Source organism: Rattus norvegicus, chromosome 6, assembly GCF_036323735.1.
Source record: "Rattus norvegicus strain BN/NHsdMcwi chromosome 6, GRCr8, whole genome shotgun sequence".
Taxonomy (NCBI): domain Eukaryota; kingdom Metazoa; phylum Chordata; class Mammalia; order Rodentia; family Muridae; genus Rattus; species Rattus norvegicus.
The window spans coordinates 77,891,946-77,916,978 of NC_086024.1; the positions used below are offsets into that span (position 1 = coordinate 77,891,946).

Below are 25,033 nucleotides of genomic sequence, written 5' to 3' on the forward strand. Positions count from 1 at the left end.
CCCAAGCACACACATGAAAACACACCTATCTAGGATCTCTCTCTCTCTCTCTCTCTCTCTCTCTCTCAGACACCCGTATTCCTTAGCCTAAAGACAAAAGAATTGGGGGTTGGGGATTTAGCTCAGTGGTAGAGTGCTTGCCTAGGAAGCGCAAGGCCCTGGGTTCCATCCCCAGCTCCGGAAAAAAAAGAACAAAAAAAAAAAAAAAAAAAGAATTGACCATAGACAGTTGTCAATATTTCGATGGCTGCACTTAGGAAACAACCGTGTAGGCCAGGATCATGAGAGTGCACTTGATCCAATCTGGATCTGAGTGAAAGTTTTTCTTGCTAGCTATCTCTCTACCCCCATACCACCCCACCTTGGAGTCAGGGTTTCTTTATGTGGCCTTGGTTGTCCTAGAACTTGCTCTGTAGACTAGGCCACTATCAATCAGGCTAACCTCAAACTCAAGAGTGCCAGAATTAAAGGCGTGCCCTACCCCTGCCTAGCTGCTGCTGCTATTTTTCATTGTGCCAAAAGATATAAACTGCTGAGGGAGACAATTTTCCAGTGGTCCTACTCAGTTATTAATCCTCTGAGCTACAGTACTAACCTGCCAGGCAAGACAAGCTCACTGGTACAATAATGGCATAACTGTTGAGGGTGGGGCTGGGGGGGTGGCAATCAACTGCCTTCTAGCAAGATTTTTAGGCCTGCACCACAAGAGAGAATTCTGATACTGTAAATCTGGTCAAAAGCCCATGGCTGGGGAGGTCACAGGCCCAAGGAAACAATGTATTACTACTGTTTGCTAAATGGGCTTCTAGTTAAACTGGCTTTAAATAACTATATTCATACCTAGCCTTAGTTAGAGAAACCTTGGTTTACAGGGACTGTGATTAAAGAAAAGATTCACTAGTCAAAGTGCTAAGAATACTGAGTATTCGCCTTTTATTTTTTTAAGACTGGTTTATTTAATGTATGAATGCTCTATCCGCATGTACACCTGCATTCCAGAGAGGGCATTAGATCCCATTACAGATGGTTATGAACAACCACGTAGTTGCTGGGAGTTGAACTCAAGACCTCTGGAAGAGCTGCCAGTGCTCTTAACCACTAAGCCATCTCACCAGCCCCAAGTGTTCAGCCTTAAATATAGCATCTGTATCACCCACTCTAAGACCTGGAACGCTGCAGAAGAAGGGAGAGAAATAGTGTAAGAGCCAGAGGATAGGGCAGAGTCATGTGGAACACTGTCTTCTGGACATGAAAGAGGAACTTCTAGTTCAAACCACCACAAGTAGGTAGCGCCTAGTGAGAGACGTCATCTGGGGCATGTCTTGAAAGAGGTACTAGACCCTGCCCCTTTCCTTCCCCAACCGCCTCTTTCTCATTCCCATCCTCCTCAGGGGAAGTTTGCTACATTGTTACAGGTCCAAAGCAACAAAGCCAATCAACCATGGACTGAAAACTCCAAAACTGTGAGCCAAAATAAGTATCCCCTCCTTCATAGTGACTGTCTCCGGTATTTTATTGCTGAATCAGAAAACAAATACAATTAATCTTCCTATGGGTGCTTACAATTTTGAATATTAAAGCATACTGTCAAATTTCTAAGAGTTACCAATGTTACTCAATTCCAATAGAAATTAGAAGGGAGTTGTCTATTGTCAAAAGGTATCTCCCATGCCTGCTATACAGAGCCTCATACCTCGTCTTCCTTCTTTGTTCCCTAGCCCAGGCCTTCCTCTCTGATGCTGCAGTGATTGTCTAAGGCATCCCACAGCTTGCCTCCACAGATTAAGCTAAATAAATAAGAATAATACTAAAGGCTCTGGTCTCTCCCCCAAGTAACCTGGAATTGTGACTGTCTGTAGCATGAACTCTTTTCCCTTCCCTGTACTTACTTTAAAAAAACAAACTATGTCTATCTTGGGAAGTGTTCTTTCTCCCCACTCCTGTTCTACTTATGGGATTCCAGTTCATCCATCAAGGATCAACCCCAATGGCAAAGGACACAGACTCCAGAGCAGCCCTACCCTGGAGTTCCTGCTTCGTGCATTGGCACTGTCTACCAAGGAGGTTGCAGCTGCCATTCAGTAAACTCATGGAGAGCGGGTCCTGGACTGATTCACTTTTATGTCTGGCAGTGCCTGAGACAAAGTAGATTCTTGAACTGGAGCACAGTTCAGCAGGTAAAGGTGCTTGTTACCAAGCCTGATGACACCATGCATTTGATGCCAGAGACCCACCTGCTTGTAGTAAAGAATTGACTCTTTTTTTTTTTAATTAACTTGAGTATTTCTTATATACATTTCGAGTGTTATTCCCTTTCCCGGTATCCGGGCAAACATCCCCCTCCCCCCAAGAATTGACTCTTGAAAGTTCTCTGTGCAAGCACACATATGTGCACACCCACACACAGGTTCATGCACACACACACACACACACACACACACACACACACACCACAAATATAATTTTAAAAAAAATATTTTTTTAAAGAGTGGGGCATGGTGGGGCACCACTTTAATCCCAGTACTTGGGCCAGCCTGGTCTACATATCAAGTTTCAGGACTGCCAGAGCTACATAATAGAAAGACCCTGTCTCAAAAAAATAAAATAAATATAAAAAAATTAAGTGCTCCAAGAACTGGGTATGGGTCGTGTTTGCTTGTCTTTGTTCTTATGTAGTACTGATGATGGAACTCAGTACCCCACTAGTCCAGATCTGTCCCACGGAGCCACAACACATCCCTCCAATCTTTTTTTTTAAACTTGGGTTTGTTTGTTTGATTGATTGATTGATTGGTTGATTGTCTGATTACTTTCAGACATAATCTCACTGAACTTGCCAAACTTGGCCTTGAATTCACACCATAGCCCAAGCTGGCCCAGAGCTTGACCTATTATTCCATCTGTCCACCAGACAGCTGTGACCACTGGCTACTAGACCCAGCTTCCAAGGAATGGGTTAGCAAGAATAGCTTCAGAAAAAAAACAAAAACAAAAAAACAAAAACAAAAACAGACACACACCAACTATATATGGCGGCACACACCTTTCATCCCAGCACTCAAGAGACTGGGACAGGAGGATCACTTGAATCCAGGGTTGGAGACCCTGAATCACATGCAGAGGTTCCATCTCAGAAGAGAAAAAGAGTAGTGTCCCAAAGCCATTGCTATTAAAAATAAAACTTATTGGGGATGGAGAGATGGCTCAGTGGTTAAGACTGCTCTTCCTGAGGTCCTGAGTTCAAATCCCAGCAACCACATGGTGGCTCACAACCATCTGTAATGAGATCTGATGCCCTCTTCTGGTGTGTCTGAAGACAGCTACAGTGTGCTCACATACAATAAAATAAAAATCTTAAAAAAAAAATAAAAAATAAATAAATAAATAAATAAAACTTATTATTCTAACCACACTTCTCATGCTTTGCCCACTGTAAACAATGAAATGCAAGAAACTGAAAAAAGGGGGTTGGGGATTTAGCTCAGTGGTAGAGCGCTTGCCTAGCAAGCACAAGGCCCTGGGTTCGGGTCTCAGCTCCGAAAAAAAAAAAACTGAAAAAAGAAATGAGATGCATATTTTAGGGTTTTTATGCAAATGGGTTTTATTTTTTTACCTGTGTGAATGTTTGTGCCCTGTGTATGCCTGGTGCTTGCAGAGGCCACACAGGCCATTGCAGAGGCCACCTGGGCCATCGGATTGCCTGGGACTGGAGTTACAGTCAGTCATGAGCTGCCATGTAGGTTCTGGGAATAGAACTCTACAAGAATAGTGAGTGCTCTCAGCAGCTGAACCACCTTTCCAGGCCCGGGTGTACATATCTTAATGTATTATATTATGCTTACACTGAATGTTACAGAAAAAAAGGTCATTTTATAAACCGGGAGACAGTGACTGGAGAGAAGGTTCCATGGCTAAGAGCCCTTGCTCTTCCAGAGAACTCAGGTTCCGTTCCCAGGGACCACACTAGGAATCACAGCTCCAACTCCACAAGATCAGATGCCCTCCCTCTCCTGACCTCCTCAGACACAAGGCATATGTGTGGTGCCAGGACTTACATGCAGATAGAACACTCACACACATACAAATAAATAATCTTTTTTAAGAACAAGATAAAACTATAAAAGTGTCAGCAAACTGATGCCCTGAATGAAGATTATACCTAACAATAGTCATAGCTTATTAAGCCAGAAATTATTTCTCGTCCCCATGTTCTAGCTTTAGGACAAGTCTAGAGATCAGAAGATTTTAAAATCAGTTGAGTAGCAAGGAGTTGCTTTTGAAATTTTTCTAATTTTCTGGTATCAATTCAAGTACTTGATAGACTATACACTCCCCTATAAACTCGCCTTCCCTTCTTTGCCTCCTCGATGGACTTCTCCTTTCTTGCCTCTTGGGTCAGTACTGGGCACGTTATGTAAGTAACACCTTCTCTAACCTAAGAAGCTTCAGTCTGGGGGACACTTCCCAGATATCACTGTCCTGAAGAAGAGGGGCCCTCGGAGAGCCACAGATCACAGATGGAAGGCCCCAGCCAGCCTGAATCTCCAGCTATTCCCCTACAAAGATCCCTGTGTGGCCTCCATTCAACAGCAGACTGCTCTAACTTTCAAGCTCATTACTTCCATGAGACTTGCAAGTAATGGAATATAAGACTCCAAGTCCAACCTTTTTTAAACTAAGCACTTAATTGTATTTAATAGCAGCAAGTCTTAGAGTGATCTCATTCTTGGATTCCTTTCATTCTAGTTTAAAAAATGAAGCTGCTAAAATCCATCTGAAGATCAGGAAAGGAACAAAGTGCTCGGATGATATAGATCTTTACCAACCCTCAGCAATGTTTACTATAGCCACCTCTTACTATCTCAGGCACTCAGAAGAGCACTTGAGTCCAGACATGGCAACACACACCTTTGATCCTGACACTCAGGAGACAGTGGCAGGTAAATCTGTGAGTCTGAGGCTAGTCTATACAGCGAGGTCCAGGCCAGCCAAAGTTATATAATAAGACTGACTTAAAGTGTTAAAAATGCACCTGAATCCCGATTCCTTTAAAAACCACTCTCGTTGAGCAGTCATTTAGCCAGTGTTAGACACACGGAGATTATGAGAGGAGAAGGCCTTTCTGCTTTCAGTGTAATTAGACTCTGCCATGCCGAGTCAACCAACTGAACATGGTACATTTATATCATAAACAAAATGGTGACAGCTCAGAGGTTCATTCCAAGCTCTGTGGTAACTGAAGAAGGAAATGGATTAGGGAAGGCTTCGGGCAGAAATACAGAGGTTAAGGGTGAGCAGGTGTGAGACCTTTGGTTAGTTTATTCAATGAGCATGAAGTAAAACTCGTGATTTATTTGGCTGCAACCTACAAATACTTAGGTGAACATAGGGGAAACGGGCAGGAAAGTCTGTCGAGCTTAAAAACATGGAAGGGTTTGAGATCTTATTTTGTGTGAAAATAGTGGAGTTTTATGAGGACTATGTGAGTTAGAACTAAAGCAATATAAATCATGAGCTTAGGAAATGAGAGATTGGAGACAGAAAGGCCCACTAGGAAGTTATTTCAATCAGACAGTGAAGGAATGACAGCTATTCTAACTGTATAGAAGTTCACTGAGATGTATATATATAGGCTTTGGGTCTGGTATGTGATATTTATTTTGTTTGCAGGTCTTTTTGATGATAAAGTTATAAACAAATAAATAAATCTAGTTCAGAAGTCCCAGTCTGTTCCTGCACTGGAGTGCCCCAGAAAGGATCAGGAAACTTCCTGGAGCATGAAAATGTGTCTTAGTGTTGGGGTTCAGGAATCGTCACACAAACCATACAAACACTGATCTCAGTTAAGCAGGAGTAGTTTATTGAATGCCCACCCTATACTGGCTAGACCAGGGGCATAGCTCAGAATTATCGAATTATGACATCAAACATCTCTCAGAGCAGTCTTTTTCTCGGAAAAAACAGGTTCACAAGTTTAAAAAGGAAGGAGGGGAACAATAATATATTTGGCTTACAAGACAAAGTACTATCCACTAATCTTTGAGCTGATTGGTCCTGAGTGGGGTAAGAGGGGTGGTGAATGGCTGGTGAACACTTCAGAACATTGATATAACGGAGCATAAGTATTACAGTCATAACTTTTTGGCTTATTAGTAACAGCCGTCAGTGTCAGGCACAAAACTACAGTGAGCTCATCCACAGATGCAGGAAGTGCAGCCTGGTGGTCAGCTCTGACTCAAGATAGGTCAGACATAACAGTTCATACTGATCTTTGATTTGATGTGTCCTATGTAAACCTTTGTGGAATGTCTTAAGATTAACAAACCTCAGAACATACTGAACATAACAGGGGATGCGGTCTGCATGATCCTTCTCTCAGTCAAGTAATTATCTTTATGTGTCAATGATTGGCAGGCAAATTACGCAACAATGTGAAATAGCTGGCAGGCATGGAACAGAATGACTACAGCTATGCTGTGGGGAGGAAGGTAAGACCAGAACAACATAATAAATTTGATCTTGAGAGACTTACAGTAAAGAGGAACTTGGGGGTCTAGAGAGATTACTCAGTAGTTAAGAGCACTTTCTGCTCTTCCACAGGACCTGAGTTCAGGTCCCAGCACCCATAAGAGGACTTGCTTTTAAAACTCCATCAACCATAGTTATTCATTTATTTATTCATACATCTATACATTTATTCATTGTATGTGTATGAGTGTTTTGCCTACATGTATACATGTATAGGACATGTATGCCTGATACCCTGCAGGTTTCGGAAAACGGCCCTGGATTCCAGGGAACTGGAGTTACAGATGGCCTTTCTCCTACTGGAAAGACCAAGCATCCAGTAGTTGTTCAGTCCACAAGGCTGGATGTCTCAGTTGCTCTTCAGTATGTCCTAGAATCCTGAAGAACTAGGCTCTAATGCCAGTGAAGGAATGAACTTGCCAGCAAGAGTGAGGACAAGCAGGCAAAGGGCAAAAGCCTCCTCCCTCCATGTCCTTTATATAGGTTGCCACCAGAAGATGTGGCCCAGATTTAAGGTAGACCTTCCCACTTCAGAAGATCTGGGTTTAGGGTGGGTCTTGGCACTTCAAATAATTCAGTGAAGAAAAATCCCTCACCGGTCACCTTGGGTTTTAGTTAATTCTAGATATTGCCAAATCGACAACCAAGAAGAGTTCTCAGTTATGAACCACTATATGGGTACAGGAACTGAACCCAAGTCCTCTGCAAGAGCAACAGGTACTCTTAACTACTGAGCCATCTCTCCATCCTCCACTTCCCCAAACCAGATTGAAACAAAACAAAATAAAGCCTACACACATACGCCTGTACCCTAGCATTGGCGAGTAGAGACAGGGGCATCCCAGGGCCTTACTGCCCCTGTCTCAAAACACAATGCAAGCTGGACTGGTGGCTCACTCATTTAATCCCAGCAAAGGAAAATGGGTTTCTGTGAGTCTGGGTCAGCCTGGTCCACACAGTGTAAACGAAAATTCCTGGAAAAAAGCTGTCTGCAGAAACTGAGTGATTCCAATTTCAGTACTGTGGAGAGACTGGAGTGTTGCAGGTCCCTAGGTTAATTACCTTATCTTAGGCTAGTTCTAGCCCTCCGGAGCAGCCATTTCTTAGCCAAACTGAGTCCAAACTAACAGCTAACCTTTTAGAATCTATTAACTTAGCAGAACAATTCCAACCCAAAAGCTAAGAATGTCATCAGATAGCATTTTGGGAAATAGAAAAAATTCCCCTGTTGGGGTTCAGGAATCACCACACAAACCATATGAACACTGATCTCAGTTAAGCAAGAACAGATTATCAAACACACACCCCCACACTGATTGATGAGAACCACAAAAAGGACTTGGGAGCCTAATTTTCTGGTACCCATCTGTTGTGGTTTGCCCTGAAGTTACTGTATTTTGATGCTAATTCCATTGCCCCAAGGACAGTTGCCTAGTCATGTACTCAGGACTCAGGTGACTTCACCAGAACCACCTCTCCATTGAATTTGTAAAGTACAAGTGAGGGGCAGGTACAGGATAGAAGGAGGCCTGTCATTGGAGGAGAAGGAAGGATGGGCTGGAGAGAAGTTTGAAGGAAGAGGAGGAGACTAGTAGAGAGAAGAGGAGACGGAGAGAGGGGAGAAGCCATGGCAGGTGATGTTAAGATTCTGCTCTGTGTATTTACAGGTTGTTATTAATGTTCTCAAGGGATGGATGGTACCGGGCTTTGTATGTTTAAGTGGGCAATTATATCTTACCAATTGGGTCAAAGATTATTGTGTTGTGTGTTCTTTTATGTGAGGGTCTGTGTGTAGGAAAGTGTGTGGCTGGGCTGTGTTTCCGCCAAGATACCTAGCAGATATCTTGGGGCACCGCGGTGCAGACCTAGCAGGGAAAAAGACAACAATACTTTTATTATTATTATATTTTTACAACAACACCCATCTGTCCTGAAAGCAGGCTTTTTTTTTTTTTTTTTTTTTTTTTTTTTGGTTCTTTTTTTTGGAGCTGGGGACCGAACCCAGGGCCTTGCGCTTCCTAGGCAAGCGCTCTACCACTGAGCTAAATCCCCAACCCCCGCAGGCTTTTTTTATAGGGGGAAAAAAACAGGTTCAAAGGTTAAGGCACGGAAGGGAGCAATACAACAGTTGGCTTACTAGACAGAGTATTATCAGCTAACCTTTAAGCTGATTGGTCCTGGAGATAGGGTGGTGAATTTCAGAACGTTGAGATAACAGAGCATAAGTAATTCAACCATCACTTTTTGGGTTATTAGTAGCACTCTTCAGTATCAGCTATAGGTAATTACTTCTGGGAAGTGGAGTCTGAGGACCTGATCTTAATTTCACCTTATGAGCAAAATAGAGACTAAATACAAAATGGCTTCAGCTATGTTACAAGAAGCAGGTCCCCATCTCCTGGATGAGCCTCTCTGATGTACCAATACAGTTTTGGTTTGGTATGGTATGGTATGGTTTTTGGTATGGTATGGTTTTGGTTTTGGTTTTGGATTTCAAGACAGGGTTTCTCTGTGTAGCCCTGGCTGTCCTGAAACTCTTTCTGTACACCAGGCTGGTCCCATACTCAGAGATTGCCCCCTTTCCCTCCCAAGTGCTGGGATTAAAGACATGTATTGCCAATGACCAGCACAATGTATTTTAAACTTGCCTTGATTTATAACTTTCTTTGTTCTGTAAAACTATAAAAACTTCATGAAATTGCTCCCATTGAACCACAGAATTTAGGTTAACCTAAATCTGTGTTCCTAAATGGTGTGGTCACTCAAAATGGCTTCAGAATAAACTATCTCTTACTCCCTTTAAGATGACAGCTGTGGGGGTTGGGGATTTAGCTCAGTGGTAGAGCGCTTGCCTAGCAAGCACAAGGCCTGGGTTCGGTCCCCCAGCTCCGAAAAAAAGAAAAGAAAAAAAAAAAGATGACAGCTATGGTTTTTGTGTTGACAATAGTGAGTTACAGACCAGTTAAGACTACCTAGTAAGGGTTGGAGATTTGGCTCAGTGGTAGACCGCTTGCCTAGCAAGCGCAAGGCCCTGGGTTCGGTCCCCAGCTCAAAAAAAAAAAAAAAAAAAAAAAAAAAAAAAAAAAAAAACCTACATAGTAAGATCCTGTCTCAAATAAAATAAGATTAAACAAAACAGTAATAAAAGTAGAGGAAGACTCCCATCATTCTCTTCTGGCCTCCACATGTGTACACACAAATATATACATAACACACACATGTATATACCACAAAATAAATAAATATATTTTTAAAATTAATTGCACCCAGTTCAAGTTTTCAGGCCACAGGCAGAATTGTAGTTAGTTTCTTCACAAAGGTGTAACACAACCTCTAACCCAGTCTCTGATACAGTTCTCGTTCCTCCCTGAAACCACGTGAGCTGGGCCTCCACTGTTCATATTTATCTTAGCTTTCTGGTTTTCTAAACTTCCACAAGAATGGTGTTAGGCTGTGCCTACAGCATTATAAGGCTTATCTAGTCTGCAGCTCCAAACTCTTCCCCATCTCCCCTGCAAACTAGTCCAAAGGCCTAAGAACAGTTAGGCTTATCGGTTTTCTACATTAGTTATTTTTCTTGTTATAACAACGTATCTGATAAAAACCAACTTAAAGAAGGGCTTGTTTTGTTTCGGAGTCTGAGGACACAGGCTCCTGGGGTAGGGACAGTGTGGTGCAGAGGCGTGAGATGGTTGGTCAGGTCGCATCTGCAATCAGACATCAGAGAGAGATGAATGAGGGGGCTTAACTTCCTTTCTTTTTATTCATTCCCAAATCCCAGCCTGTGAGATGGTGCCCCCACATTCAGGCTAGGTCCTCACTCCTCATTTAAATCTTTCTGGAAGCACACTCATAGAAATACCCAAAGGGGTTTCCATGGTGATTCTAAATTTTGACAATGAAGAGCAACAATTACAGTAGCTGACCTCAGAGGAATAGTAATAGAGAAATAGCAAGAAAGACATGAAAGGAAGTGCTTACCTGGAAGACACCGTGATCATGAAGATAAAGTCTCACAAGGAAAAGTCTCGTCTGCTCCATGATACTGTGCTGAGTGTCTAATCCAGGGCTTCAGGTGTTAGGTGTGCATTCTACCAACTGAGCTACAGCCCAACTGTCCCTCACCAATCTAACATTACTTAATGTAGGACTGGAGAGATGGCTCAGAGGGTAAGAGCACTTCCTGCTCTTCCAGAGGACCTGAGTTTGGTTTCTAGTACCCCATGGGGCATTGCTCACTATTCTACTCCAGCTCTAAAGGATACAAAGCCGCCTTCTGGACTCTTAAGACACATACATATACATGGCACGTGCACCCGTGCGCGCGTGCACACACACACACACACACACACACACACACAACTACACTCATGCCTGGTATCTGTGAGGATTCAGAAGAGGTCATGGAATCCCCTGAAACTGGAGTTATGGATGGTTGTGGTACAGCCCTAACAGTAAATCTTTTTTTTTTTTTTTTTAGATTTATTTTATTTATGAGTACACTGTAGCTGTCTTCAGACACACCAGAAGAGGGCATCGGCTCCCATTACAGATGGTTGTGAGCCACCATGTGGTTGCTGGGATTTGAACTCAGGACCTCTGGGAAAGCAGTCAGTGTACTTAACTGCTGAGCCATCTCTCCAGCCCCCAACAGTAAATCTCAAAGGAAGATTTAAGAGCTGGAGCGATGGCTAAGCAGTTCAGAGCAGATACTGCTTTTCCAGGGGACCAGAGTCCACACAGTCACAACAGCTTGTAACTCCAGCTCCAGAGCCATTCAACCCCTTTGGCTTCCTCAGGTACCTGGACAATAGGACTTCTGAGAGGAGTTCCCATGAGGATCCAGTATTGATGGTGTAAGCAGAAACCAGAGGCCTCAAACCAGACCATTGCAATGAACATTTGCAAGATGAAAAGTAAAGATACAAAAGGGTATAGTGTGGGGTCGGGGATTTAGCTCAGCGGTAGAGCGCTTGCCTAGCGAGCGCAAGGCCCTGGGTTCGGTCCCCAGCTCCAAAAAAAAGGAAAAAAAAAAAAAGGGTATAATGTGTGACACACTACAACTTCCATGACAAGATGTGTTTTGGGGGCGTGGGAGGTTCAAGGGTAGAGGGCAGACACAAAGAGATGGGTAAATGAGTAGAATTGGGCTGCATGATGTGAAATTCACAAAGAATCAATAAAAAGTTTAAAAAGATAAAAAATAACGAATCAGTGAGTCAGTGAGAGTCAAATATCAAGATGAGAAGAAGCCTCTCAAAAATCATTTACAAAAAAAATAAAAGCATTCTAATTGGAAGGTAGGTGTCGGCCATTGTTTTTTAACGATGTATAGCTTCCCTAATTACAGTGCCTTTTACCTAACTCTTTCTACTCCAAATCACAGTAAGGATCCAGAACGCCTGAGGTTATGACCCCTCCCAGGAGAAGTGGGAAAGTAAAGGTCAACCAGGAGTTCAGATTAGGAAGAAGGAAAGGAGCACCCTCAGCATGTGCCATAGAGACACGCCGCAGAGAAGTGTGCGGGTGTGCGTGTGTGCACTCCTTTAAAACATGAAATACTTAACGAGTGGTTTTAATATTTTGTATATTTCTATGACTGGAAGTAAGTAGCCTCTGGAAGCTGACAGTACTTCCTGGCCAATCAATCAGCACACATAAAAAATTTTTTTAAAAGGAAACTTCAATCCCTCTGGGCCAACAACGGGGCAGGGGCAGGGGAGAGGCACTTCAGTCCTATGGCTATAAAGAGGCACATTCTGCCAATAATCTGATACTTGGTTAGCCATGTGAGAGTATTACCTAACATATATTACCTAATGTATACTGTAACGGCTTTAAGCCTTTGTGAGCTAATCTTTAGGAAATACACTGCTTAACTGTGTGGCCATAAACCTTTGAACGGCTCCTAATTAAAAAAGAAAAAGATTATAAGACAGTGGATGTATGCTACTCTGTATATCTGTGTCACACTGCACAGCAACAGGACGTGACACAATAAGCCAAGCGGATGAAGGAATGATTAGCTTCAGGGACATCAGCAAATACAACTCCAGGTGGAAATCTCTTTAAAGCCTTTTAAACAAGCATTTTATGCTCCATTTTAAAAGGAGTTAAAGCTAGGCGTGCTGGTGAACACCAAAATGGTAGCAACAGGGAGGTAGCCAGAGCTCACGGTCATCCTCAGCCACAAGGTGAGTCTGAGGACAACCTGGGCTACATGAGACCCTGTGGGCGACAGGGAAGAGTTGAGGCAAAGTAAGGCCATGAGTGATCCTTCAAAGGTTTATGGGCAGCTGCTTAATGTAAAGAGAGAAAGAGGGGCAACGATAAAAGATAAGGAGGCTATGCTGACAAACACTGTTGTCTTGGGTAAGGTTTTACTGCTGTGAACAGACACTATAACCAAGGCAAGTCTTATAAAGGACAACATTTAACTGGGGCTGGCTTACAGGTTCAGAGGTTCAATCTATTATCATCAAGGTGGGAGCACGACAGCATCCAGGCAGACATGGTATAGGCAGAGCTGAGAGTTCTACATCTTCTTTGGAAGGAAGTCAGGAACACTCTGAGCATCCTCAGGCAGCTAGGAGGAAGATCTCCAAGCCCACCCCCACAGTGACACACTTTCTCCAACAAGGCCACACCTTCTAAAAGGGCCAGTCCCTGGGACGAGCATAGCATATGTAAACCATCACAACCGTAATCTCAGAAACAACACTTACAGGTAGGTTAGAAATCATCCAATGAAGGAAGAGAAAGATAACCAGAGCTGTGCAGGGTTGGGAGCACTGTGGCATGGCTCTTGGTGACTAGCCCAAACAGCCTTAGGCAACATCTGATATCTCAAGATCTTTTTCTAATTGAAAGGACATGAACAATAGTTGTTAATGGTGCTTTATTTAATGTTGGTTTTAGTAAGCATACAAAATAGGTCTCATTATGGCATTGTCTTTTTTCTTTTTTAAAGGGAAAGATTTATTTATTTATTTCATGTATGTGGGTACACCGTAGCTGTCTTCAGACACACCAGAAGAGGGCATCGGATCCCATTACAGATGGTTGTGAGCCACCATGTGTTGCTGGGAATTTGAACTCAGGACCTCTGCAAGAGCAGTCAGTGCTCTTAACCACTGAGCCATCTATCACTCCAGCCCCTCATTATGGCATTTGCATATGGGCATCACTGAACTTTTCTCCTATTCACTGTCTGCTCGCCCCCAAATTGTCAGTCAACACTCCCCTGACTCAAGGAAAACAATGTGCATGTGAGAAAGCACGCCAAAGTTTGTTTTTCCCCACCTCCATACATACCTTCCCCTCTAGATCTTTTCCCTATGTGGTAAATAGATTCATGCTTAAATATATAGTCTATTCTTAGATTCTTTTCAGTTAATTTTATTTTATTTTATTTTGTGTAGAGTTACAGAGAGCTGTGAGCTGTCATGTGGCTGCTAGAAATTGAACCCAGATCCTCTAGAAATCAATGCTCTTAACTACTGAGTCATCTCTCTAGCCCTTCATTTTCATTTTTTTTCCTGGTAATGTTATCCTGGGGATTTGCAAATATCATCTTAAACAAAGTAGCTCCAATTCGTATCAACTTAGTGTAAACAGTGCATGAAATCCTCCTCTCTAAAGCTCTGTTCTCTCCTTGTTTCCATCAGGCTCCATCTTTGGTTCTTTTTTTTTTTTTTTTTTTTTTTTTTTTGGTTCTTTTTTTTCGGAGCTGGGGACCGAACCCAAGGTCTTGAGCTTCCTAGGCAAGCGCTCTACCACTGAGCTAAATCCCCAACCCCAGGCTCCATCTTTAAACATTGGGATTCCCTGCTTGTTACAGCATCATCTTCACAGAGGGACCCAAGGGCAAGCTTTTTAGCATTTTCTCCAGGTGATCTTATAAGACACTGAGAACTTAACACTGGACTGGAGCACTAGGGTGGTCACTGACTCTGAGAAGAAAGTAGGGCTTGCAATAACAGTATCAGAGGAGGGTTGCTCTGTAACATACTACCATGTGCTAATTTGAAACTAAAAATGTTAAGTACATATTGCCTCCATATAGATACCAACATATTATAAAAATTATCAACTACGCTAGTTACCAACACACTAAAACTAACTTCTTTCCCCCATTCCTTCCCTTCTTGTCTTTCCCAATTACAGGCCACCATGCCCTAAGCACTGGAAACTTCTTGGAAACTCCCCTGTGTGCCTGTGTATATGGTGCTGCTATCCAGCCCAGGAACCTGCACATATCAAGCATGCATCCCACCACTGCTACACCCCAGCCACAGAAGACAGAAGGAACCATTCATTACCTGTTGTCTCAATTTCATTCAAACCTCACTGGCCCAGCTCTCCTGACTTGTAGCTTGAAGAAAGCCCAGAAGGTAATTAGAGATTAGAGATAGAAAATAGTTCCTCTCAGAGCGTACTCGAGGCCCCTTCAGGGGAATGGTGTGTGTGTGTGTGTGTGTGTGTGTGTGTGTGTGTGTGTGTGTGTGTGCGCGCGCGCATGTGTATGTCACGCATGTGTACATTCGTGCACTTATGTTTAGGAAATAGGAAAACTTTCAAGAGTTGATTCTCTCCTTCCATTGCAAATTCCAGGGACTGAACTCAAGTTATGGGGTTTGCATGCCAAGTGCAGAGCCATCTTGCCAACCGATAAAACTTATTTCTTTATAAAACACCCAACCTGTAGTATTTTGTTATAGCAATAGAAAATAGATGACCAAAGACTAGGAAACAAATACTTATTCTAAAACTGTTTGATTCTAGGAAGCTAATAAATAAGAAGCCCCAAAGTCTCCAAATATGCAGCAGAAATGGAATAATCAGTCCTATCAATACTCATGGGAGAATTAAAAAGAAAGAAGGGAGAAGAGATAAAGGTTGATAACCATTCCTTTTCATAAAGATGAAATACTGTTTTAATAATGATGTCACTGAATTAAATGAATAGGAAAGAGGAAAATAAGAGTCTATATTTGCCTTATACACAGAGCTGGGCAGTTACCTGTCACATTGTTCAAGAATGGCTTGCTAGAACATTGAAAAAGTGAAAGACTTCATCCTTGTCATAGACAGCCACTTCAGTTGAGCACTCTGTGCACATGACAGGGTGATAGATTTCTTCCACTTCTCTCTCTGCGAGGTCTTCAGGATTAGACCGCATCTTCTTAGCACTCCGCCTTTTCTTCCTATTGTCTGAATTCTTGTATCTTAGAACCTCCTCTCTGTTGATAGAGCAATTCATCACAAACATTGCCCTGTACTGAGTCTTGTAGGATTCATGCCTATAAGGAGAACAAAATGAAGAGTTTGGATTTAATAGTGGTCACTTTTACATCAAATTTGAGAATACAAAACCACATAAATATCCACCAAAATAAAGATAAGGGAATGAAATGTGAATTTAAGGAAACTTGAAAGGGTTGTTAGAATATGGGGCATTTTTTATCTCTTTACCTATTTTTTGAGACAGAGATGCCAAAGCCAACCTGGAACTCATAATCCTCCTGTCTCAACCTCTCGAGTAATGAGATTTCAAGCAAGGACCACCACTTCATGGAGAAACATCTTCCTTTAACAGAATGCAAGGTGGGTCACAGTGACACACACCAGCACTTGGGAGGCAGAGGCAGGAGGATCTCTGTGAATTCAAAGAGTTTGATCTACATATTGAGTTCTAGGATACCCAGGGCTACATATACTCTTGCCTCAAAAAACTATAAACAAACAAACAAATGGAAATATATCGCTAGGCTGGGGTAAATGGTAAAGCATGAACAAAGTCTTAAGATTCAATCTCCAGCACTGAAAAAAATAATTTTTTTTTAGCTAGGGTCTCACTAGGTAGCCCTGACCAACCTGGAACTCAATGTGTAAACCAGGCTAGCCTCATATGTACAGAAATTCACCTGTTTCTGCCTCCTGACTACCAGGTTCAAAGGCATGTGCCAACTACCATGCCTGGCTTCAGCTGTGAAAGTTTTTTTGCTTTGTTTTGTTTTGTGTTGTGTTGCATTAGGCGATTAACAGTACTCAAATCACCCAGGCGGCACCACAAGTTCCTCGCTACCTGCCCCAATGTTCTGAGTTCCTGACTGAAAGGCGTGTGTGAGTCTGTGTATATGTTCTGACACACAAGTATACATACAGATAGAACACTTACTTGTTGCATATTTAGAGCATTTATTTATGCATAAAATAAATAAATCTTAAAAAAAAATTAGGGGCTAGAGAAATGACGCTGGCTGCTCTTCCAGGGAACCTGGATTCAATTCCCACTATCCACATAACAGCTTATAACCATCTGAAATTCCAGTCTTAGGGGATCTGAGACCCTCTTCTGGACTCTGTGTACATTGCGTACATATGATGCACAGACATACACACAAGTAACACATCCGTATTAGTACAATAAAGGAGAAAAGCTGGCACTGGAGGTATACACCTACGCAGAGAAACCATCTTGGGGGAAAAAAAGAAAAAAAAAAAACTTTTATCCCAGAAAAAATAATTTATAGATCAAGTTTTAAATTTGGTTTTTATTTTTCATTTATTTTATTTGTATGAGTGTCTTCAGACACACCAGAAGAGGGCATCTAATCCCCATTACAGATGGTTGTGAGCCACCATGTGGTTACTGAGAATTGAACTCAGGACCCCTGTGTGCTCTTAACCACTGAGCCATCTCTCTAGCACTTTAAATTATATTTTTTAATTTAAAACAAAAAACATTGCTAGGAACTTAATGGATAATATTTAAGTTTTTTTTGTTTTTTTGTGTTTTTTGTTGTTGTTTTTTTTTTTTTTTGAGACAGGTCCTTACATAACCTGGGCTGGCTGGCCTTGAACCTGCTATATAACTAAGGCTGGCCTTTAACTCCTGATCCTCCTGCCTCTGCCTTCCTGGTCTGGGCTAGCAGGTGTGAGCCACCATCACAGTTGTGTATTTCTGGAGGTGGGGATTGGGAAGGTGGGCACAGCACAGTGTGTATGCAGTCGTGTGTGCTCAGGTCGTCAGGCTCCGTAACACTGCTGTCAGCTATGCAATCTCACCAGACCCTAAAGTTTATTTTTAGTCAAGACCAGGTCTTGCTACACAATCCATGCTGCCTGAACTTGATGTGTAGTTGAAATAAACTTAGAATTCAGGATCCTTCTCTCTACCTTACAAATGCTGCTGCTATAGGCGTGTGCTATTCTGTTCAATTTGAACCAAATTCTAGAGAACTCTTACAACAGCCAGTAATCCCATTACATAGGAAATAAGAAAGGACTGCCCAAAATTTGAGGCCTACCTAGTCTACATATTGAAACCCTGTTTCAGAAAACAATCACGACCATATCAACCCAGCTGGAGAGATGGCTGGAGAGCACCGACTGCTCTTCCAGAGAATTCAATTCCCAGCAACCACACGGTGGCTCATGACCATCTGTAATGGGATCTGATAACCTCTTCTGGTGGGTCTGAAGGCAGCTACAATGCTCATATACAAAAAAAAATAAATCATTTAACAACCAAAAACAAAACACACACATACTTTAAAGGGTCTGTATATGCAGAAATACTTAACTGGTTCAAGTCTAAAATCAAATTGGAGGAAGTAAAATGGTAACTGAGATAACATTGTGAGACCCAGGCTCCAGGCGGCTGACACTTCAGTTAAAGTAAAAAACACTTAGTCTTCTGTCTTGAGTTATCTGAGGTTTATATTGCGTTGTTTTTTTTTTTTTGTTTTTTTTTTTTTTGGTTCTTTTTTTCGGAGCTGGGGACTGAACCCAGGGCCTTGCGCTTCCTAGGTAAGCGCTCTACCACTGAGCTAAATCCCCAGCCCCGCGTTGTTTATAAAAAAAAAAAAGTTATTTTTTATGTGTGAAAGCATTTTGCCTGTATTTGTGTACTTCACATACATGCCTGACACCTGCAGAAGAGGACACTGGATTACCTGGGACTGAACTTGAGTCCTCTGCAAGAGCAACAGTGTTCTTAACCACTGAGCTATCTCTCCAGCTCATTTTGGTTTACTGTGAGGCAGGCTCTCACTTTATAGCCAAGAGAAGCCTTGAACTTACAGCAATCATCCTGCTTTAACCCACAGGATTATAGGCCTGAACCACCCTGCCAACAGAGACCAACAGAGTTTAATTACTATGTTAATAAATACACTAATAATTGCAATTTTTCAAAACTGTCCCTTGTGTTCAACTCAGCAGCATATGTATTAAATCTGAAACAATACAGAGAAGGTTAGCACTCCCCCTGTGCAAGGATGACATGAAAATAATGTTTTCTTTTTTGAAAAATATTTTGTCTATGTAGCCCTAGCTGTCCTAGAACTCACTATGTAAACCAGACTGGCGGGCTGGAGAGATGGCTCAGCCGTTAAAGGCTAGGCTCACAACCAAAAATATAAGAGTAAACCAGACTGGCTTTGAACTCAGAGAGATCCTCCTGCCACTACTTCAAAAGCGCTATAATTAAAGACCTATACAATGCATTCTATATTTAACAATGAAAACAAAAAACAAAAACTGTCACCTAGGTGTAGCTCAGTGGTATAGCACTTGCTTTGAATGTATCATGTACTGAATTGATTATGATTTTGATCCCCAGAACCCACATGGTGGAGGGAAAGAAACAACTCCCACAAACTGTCATCTGACCTCCACGTATGCCATAGAATGCGTGGGAACACATGCATACTAAATAAACAAACGGGCTACAGAGATGACTCAGCTGTTAAGAGCACTCACTCTTCCAGAGAAGCCAAGTTTGGTGTCCAGCACCAACGTGGCACTCACAATTATGTGTTAATTCCAGTTCTAGGTCTTCCAACCCATCTTCTGTCCTCTAAAGAGCACTCATGGTGAACACTCATTTGTGCAGGTAAACACTCACATAAATCTAAAACAACAAAATTAGTTGTTGCTGAGGACCATAAACTCTGACTCACTAGGCATGTAGCCTGTGATCTAGCTCCCAAAGGCTAAGGCAGGAGGATCAACTCTATCAGGGTCATCTGTGGTACATAATGCGACCTTGCCTCAAAATAAATAAGTAAGTAAATAAATAAATAAATAAATAAATAAAATCCAAGTCTAGTGGTGTATGACTTTAGCCCCAGCACTTAGGAAGCGGGTGGATCTCTGTGTGCAAAGAGAGTTCCAGACCAGTGAGGGCTGCACAGTAAGAGTCCATCTCAAAAGAACAGACTGCTGGTCAGCACTACACTGAGCCGTTAGCTACTGTGAGTCTGTTAGCAAAAACTGGGCAACGAAAAGGTCTCTCCAGCAACAAAGTAATGACAGAAAGAGAAACTGGCTTAGCTTCCATCTCCACTGTTCAGAGAATGGGAGAATGGAACTCTACTTTTCTGCCAGGATTTGAAGTCCTTCTGGAATGACACTAATAAAACAACTACAGCTTACAGTCAGGCTGAAAAATCACCCTGCTGACTTAACTGGACCCCCTGCCCCGCCCTCACTCCTGCTTTTTAAGAAATACACTACCAGAGAAATGAACTTTTAGCAGACCGTGCATGTAAATAAAACCCACTCCATTCTTCAGATTCTTGTAACTACATCATACATCATAGTTACCACTTTTTCTACAGTTTGGTCAAACAAATTTTCACATAAACAGCAACAGTAAAATGTTTGCCTGTGGTTTAAGCAAAGGACCACCAAACTGTTTCTGGTTTCAGGGAGAGACTTGCTCTAGGGTCAGGGTAGACTCACTTGTTCCCTGTGGTAAGTTTACCATTGTCCCTTACCTCTGGCAATCAAGGCACAGTGTAGTCATACAGGCTGGGCAATTCAAAACAGCATCACTGTTTGGGACAGGCTGTTGTTTCTGACATGGTCTTTGCAATCCAAAAGCATGATAACTAAAACAGAAAAAGAAATTTGGAAAGGAAAAATACATTAATCTATCAAATTCTGGTTTCTTCTTTTTTTTTAGAAACATTGTACCCCTCACCCAGTTTTATTAACACGTTACATATTTGAGGACGTCGTTAAAAAAAATGTTATCAGGTTTTTTAAAAGTCATATAAAAGGAAATAATGGAAAAATACTGTTTTTAATTTAAAAAAAAAACAATTTCATCTGGATCTGAGGGGTCCAACTGATAAATAAAGGTTAAGTATCTTTGGAATCTACAGCTTTAAAAATACCATGTGGAAATACTGTTTTGGGGTTCACAGTCCAAATAAGTCGTTTTTTTCCTTGCTACTACAGATTTAATAACATTGGTAGGAACATATAACTTCTGGCACAGATTAAACACCAAGAGACTAACCTAAAGTAAAAATAGAACTGGGTACACTCAGGTATTCCATTATTGAACTGCTTAACAGGCAAGTTGTGCAGGCTTCCTAGAAGGCACAAAGCAGAGCTAATAAAGGCTCTTCCTCATCATCCTCAAGAATTCTTCCCCCATTACCTCTCCATCCCCATCCCCATCAGCTTCATCAAGCATTTCCTGTCACTCATCTTCAGTTTTCCCTAGTTCCTTGGCAACCTTCGATGTTATTTAGTGATATGCTTCTAGTAGCATCATCATCAAATAATTTAAATACCTTCAGTATTTCTTCCTTCTCATCTTTTTCACTCATTTTTACACTCATAATAGGAAAAAAAATTCTTCAAAACCAATGGTGCCAGCCCTTCCTGGTTGATTTCAGTTAACTTTTGTTTAACTTCTTCTTTCTCTGGTTCAAATCCTAAGGCCTGCATTGCAATCTTCAATTCTTTCAGATCTATGGTTCCAGACCCATTAACATCGAATAGGTCAAAGGCCTCTTTATAGGTCAAAGGCCTCTTTAATTTCTTGCTTTTGGGTGTCATTCAATTCAACTTTTGCTGCATTTTTTTTCTTCCATTGGTCTAAAGTTGTACAACGGCTAGATGACATGTTCCCTACCCCTGCCTGCACCATGCATCAGCCCCAAATCCTGGTTTCTAATGACTGTCCAGAAAAAGATCAGTACCCAGAGAAGCAGTTATTTGTGTAATTATTACTTATATTTTTATTTTGCTTTAAGTGTATGAATGTTTTAACTCCGTGTATCTAAGTGCACTATATGTGTGTCTGGTGTCTTGGGAGGTCAGAAGAAGGTGTGGGATCCCTAGGACTTGAGTTAAGGATGGTGGGTGTTAGAAACCAAATTCAGGTCCTCTACAAAAGCAACAAATGCTCTTAACCACTGAGCCATCTCTCCAGCACCAGAAATGGCTAATTCTAGGGATATTCTAGGGACATAGTTTACAAGATCTACCTAAAACACCCCGCAGAAGCAGAAAATTTTAAAAAAAGAAAAAAGGTACTCAAAATCAAAACAAATCAAATCTCAGGGTAGCAGGGCCTAACTCCTCACTCCCTAAGTCTAAGCTGCACACAGTAACTTTCTTTCAGAGTAGATAGTTTAGTGGGATGTAGTGGTCCATGCCTGAAATCCCAGCACTCCAGAGACAGAGGCAGGGGGAGCCAGATTCAAGGCCTAAAATGAGACGTATCTCATAAAAGCTAAACCTATCAAATAAACAAACCAAAAAAATAACAACAACAAAAACCTAGTCTCACTTGATTGTGAGAAAAGTCTCAGGTGAGTTCTAACAGGAAACTAACTCTTCCACACACTTGGCCAGGGCTCTTCAAAAATAAGACGGCAAAAACAAGGAAAATCTAAGAAACTATTTTGTATTTGTAGTCAAGAACTTAGGTTGGCCAGGCAAGATAGTCTACACCAGTAATCCCAGTACTAGGGAGACAACACAGGAAGACTACAAATTCAAAGACAGCCTGGACTACACAGTGAGCTCCATACCAATCTTAGTGAGTCTCTAAAGCACACAAAAAGAGGGCCCAGGAGGCCTGGGGAAGGGGCTCAGGCATGGCAGGCCTGCTGTGCAAGTGTAAGGACCTAAGCTATGATTCTGCACTAAGCTATGGTCTCCACACAAAGAGCCTGGAGACAGGCAGATCCCTGCCACTCACCGGTCAGCCAGCTGGACACAGCTCAGGGTTCAGTAGAGAGACTCTCTCAAAAGGTTCAGTAGAGAGACTCTCTCAAAACTGAAAGGAGAGGAGCTGGTAAGATGGCTTAACACATAAAGGTGCTTGTCACGGACCTGACAACCTGAATTCAATCTGGAGGACTTACATGATTCCTACAGGACCTTCTAACCTCCACAAGCAAGCTTTGGCACATATGTACATAGTGATAATAATTTAAACACAGATAGATAGATAGATAGATAGATAGATAGATAGATAGATAGATAGATAGATAGATAGATGGATGACAGATGTAAAGTAAAATAAGTTCAGAAAGCTAAGGCAGGAAGAACAAATTTTAGTGCAATGCTGGGCAAATTCCACGTGCCAAAGCGTTTCCTAGGAGACCCTGCCTCACAACATAAGATAAAGGAAGCTGCGGTAACTAAACACCAGAGGGCACTGGAGGAAGCAGCACAGGAGTAAATCAGGAAGAGGGAAAGGACGTGGTGGAAGAACTGAAGCTAAAAGGTGTGTACAGTGATTCCAGAGCAACATCAACCCTTCAGACGTGAAACCAGATACCCATCCCTGTATGAACTGAAGCAAAGCCTCCTAGGCCCTGAGGGTACAGCTCAGCAGCTTGGTATCCGCCTAGCGTGTATAACTGCATACATTTCATGTCGCCTAGCATGTATAACAGCATACATTCCATATCGCCTAGCGTGTATAACAGCATACATTCCATATCGCCTAGCGTGTATAACAGCATACATTCCATATCTAGCACCACACACGAGTGCACAGGAAAGGTTATAACAAAGAATTACCACAAGCTTCCACCACACTCCTCCTAGGTTTGTAACAAAAGCAGAAGTGGGGGCTCAAGCCAGTACGTGCACATCAGTGTTGACAACACTATTCCTGACAGTCAAAAGGCAGACAGAACAAACTTCTCCTGGTGGACACACATACGATGACATTGTGCAGCCATAAGAAGAAGTACTGTGCTACAGTGTGGACAAACTCAGAAGCATTTTGTTCTTGGGCCTGCAAGGTGACACGAGTCGTTAACCCCAGTACTTGGGATTACAAAACAAGAGCAAAGAACCACTTGGGAGGCAGAGGTGGACGGATCTCTGCATATTCAAAGCCAGCCTGGTCAGCAGAGTTCTAGGATAGCTAAAAATAAAATTAACAATTTAGATACTAAAACCCTAAACTCAAAATGATTTAAAACTATAAAATAAACATAGTAGTGTACAGTCATAATTCCAGCACTTGGGAGGCTGAGGCAGAATAGCCCTGGGACTTCAAGGTCAGTCTAGGAGAAACCTTATCCCAACAAACAAACAAAAAAACTTTAAAAAAAAGTTTAGCGTATCTATTTGGAAAAAGTTAATTTTCAAAGACCAATAAAACCAACCAACCAACTACTGAAACTTTAGTTTTATAACAGTCCCTGCTTCCCAGGTGGCTGAGGTAGGAGGACTACAAATTCCAGGTCCACTGGGCTACAGAGTAATCAAACCTTGTTTTAAAAAGCAACATGAGGGTTAAGGATGCACCTCAGTGACATCGCTTGCCCAGCATACTCAAGAGCCTAAATTCAATCTTAGTACCAGAGAGTAGGGGCAAGAGGAAAGGCCAGGCATGATGGCACAGCACACACCTACAATCCCAGCACTTAGGTTGAGGCAGGGCTGCTGTAAGTTAGCCAAGGCAGCATACATAAGGAGAACATAACAAGACCCTGTCTCACAAGAACAATAAAAACGTTCTTTTATTTCTTAAATGAAGAAACTCTTAACAGTTTAGACTCATTAATAACGCAACAATTAATTGCTGTGGTGACACACCTGAAACTTCAGACAGCATTTGGAAAGTAGAGGCAAGAGTTTAAGGCCAGCCCCAAGAACATATTAAGGTTTGAAGCCAGTCTGGGTTACACGATAATCTTTTTAAAAACAAATAAAAATTCAGCCAGGTGGTGGTGGCGCACACCTTTGATCCCAGCACTAAAGAGGCAGAGGGAGTTCAAGGCCAGCCCGGTCTATAGAGCAAATTCCAGGACAGCCACGACTACATAGAGAGATCTTGTCTCAAAAACAGAGAGACAGATAAAAACTGTTTAACTAAAATTTGCTGGTTATTTTCATATAAAATATTCAAGGTTTTTTTTTTTAATTTTTAAAAAAGATTTATTTTATATGAGTACACTGTAGCTGTCTTCAGACACACCAGAAGAGGGCATTAGATCCCATTACAGATGGTTGTGAGCCACCATGTGGCTGCTGGGAATTGAACTCAGGACTTCTGGAAGAGCAGCCAGTGCTCTTAACCACTGAACTATCTCTCCAGCCCAAGTATTCAAGTTTCAATCCTCGAACTTTTTTGATGTATTTGTATGAAAACAAAGACACATACAGTCAAACAGGAAAGCAATGAAAAATAACTCTGGCTTTCTCTAAAGATTCTAAATATAGACTTAAA

At 41.9% G+C, this 25,033-nt stretch overlaps 1 protein-coding gene and 2 pseudogenes across 4 annotated transcripts in view; 1 reads left to right on the top strand and 2 right to left on the bottom strand.

The window, feature by feature from the left end:
- The window catches only part of Eapp (E2F-associated phosphoprotein), a 50,020-nt gene that overhangs the window by 12,312 nt on the left and 12,675 nt on the right, over positions 1–25,033 (bottom strand). The window contains exons 5-7 of one of the 4 annotated variants that reach the window (NM_001134987.1): positions 20,316–20,429; positions 15,551–15,830; positions 9,752–10,235 (exon numbers count right to left, since the gene is read on the bottom strand). In NM_001134987.1, the coding sequence (NP_001128459.1) occupies positions 15,563–15,830; positions 20,316–20,429 (382 nt within the window). In that variant the 3' untranslated portion in view covers positions 9,752–10,235; positions 15,551–15,562. Of the gene's footprint in view, positions 1–9,751; positions 10,236–15,440; positions 15,831–20,315; positions 20,430–25,033 lie in introns of those variants that run through there. The other 3 variants (XM_063261676.1, XM_006240100.5, XM_039111974.2) reach the window with 3 other exon arrangements.
- Positions 18,741–18,840, top strand: LOC120093301 (U6 spliceosomal RNA; annotated as a pseudogene).
- Positions 20,877–25,033, bottom strand: Cetn4-ps1 (centrin 4, pseudogene 1; annotated as a pseudogene).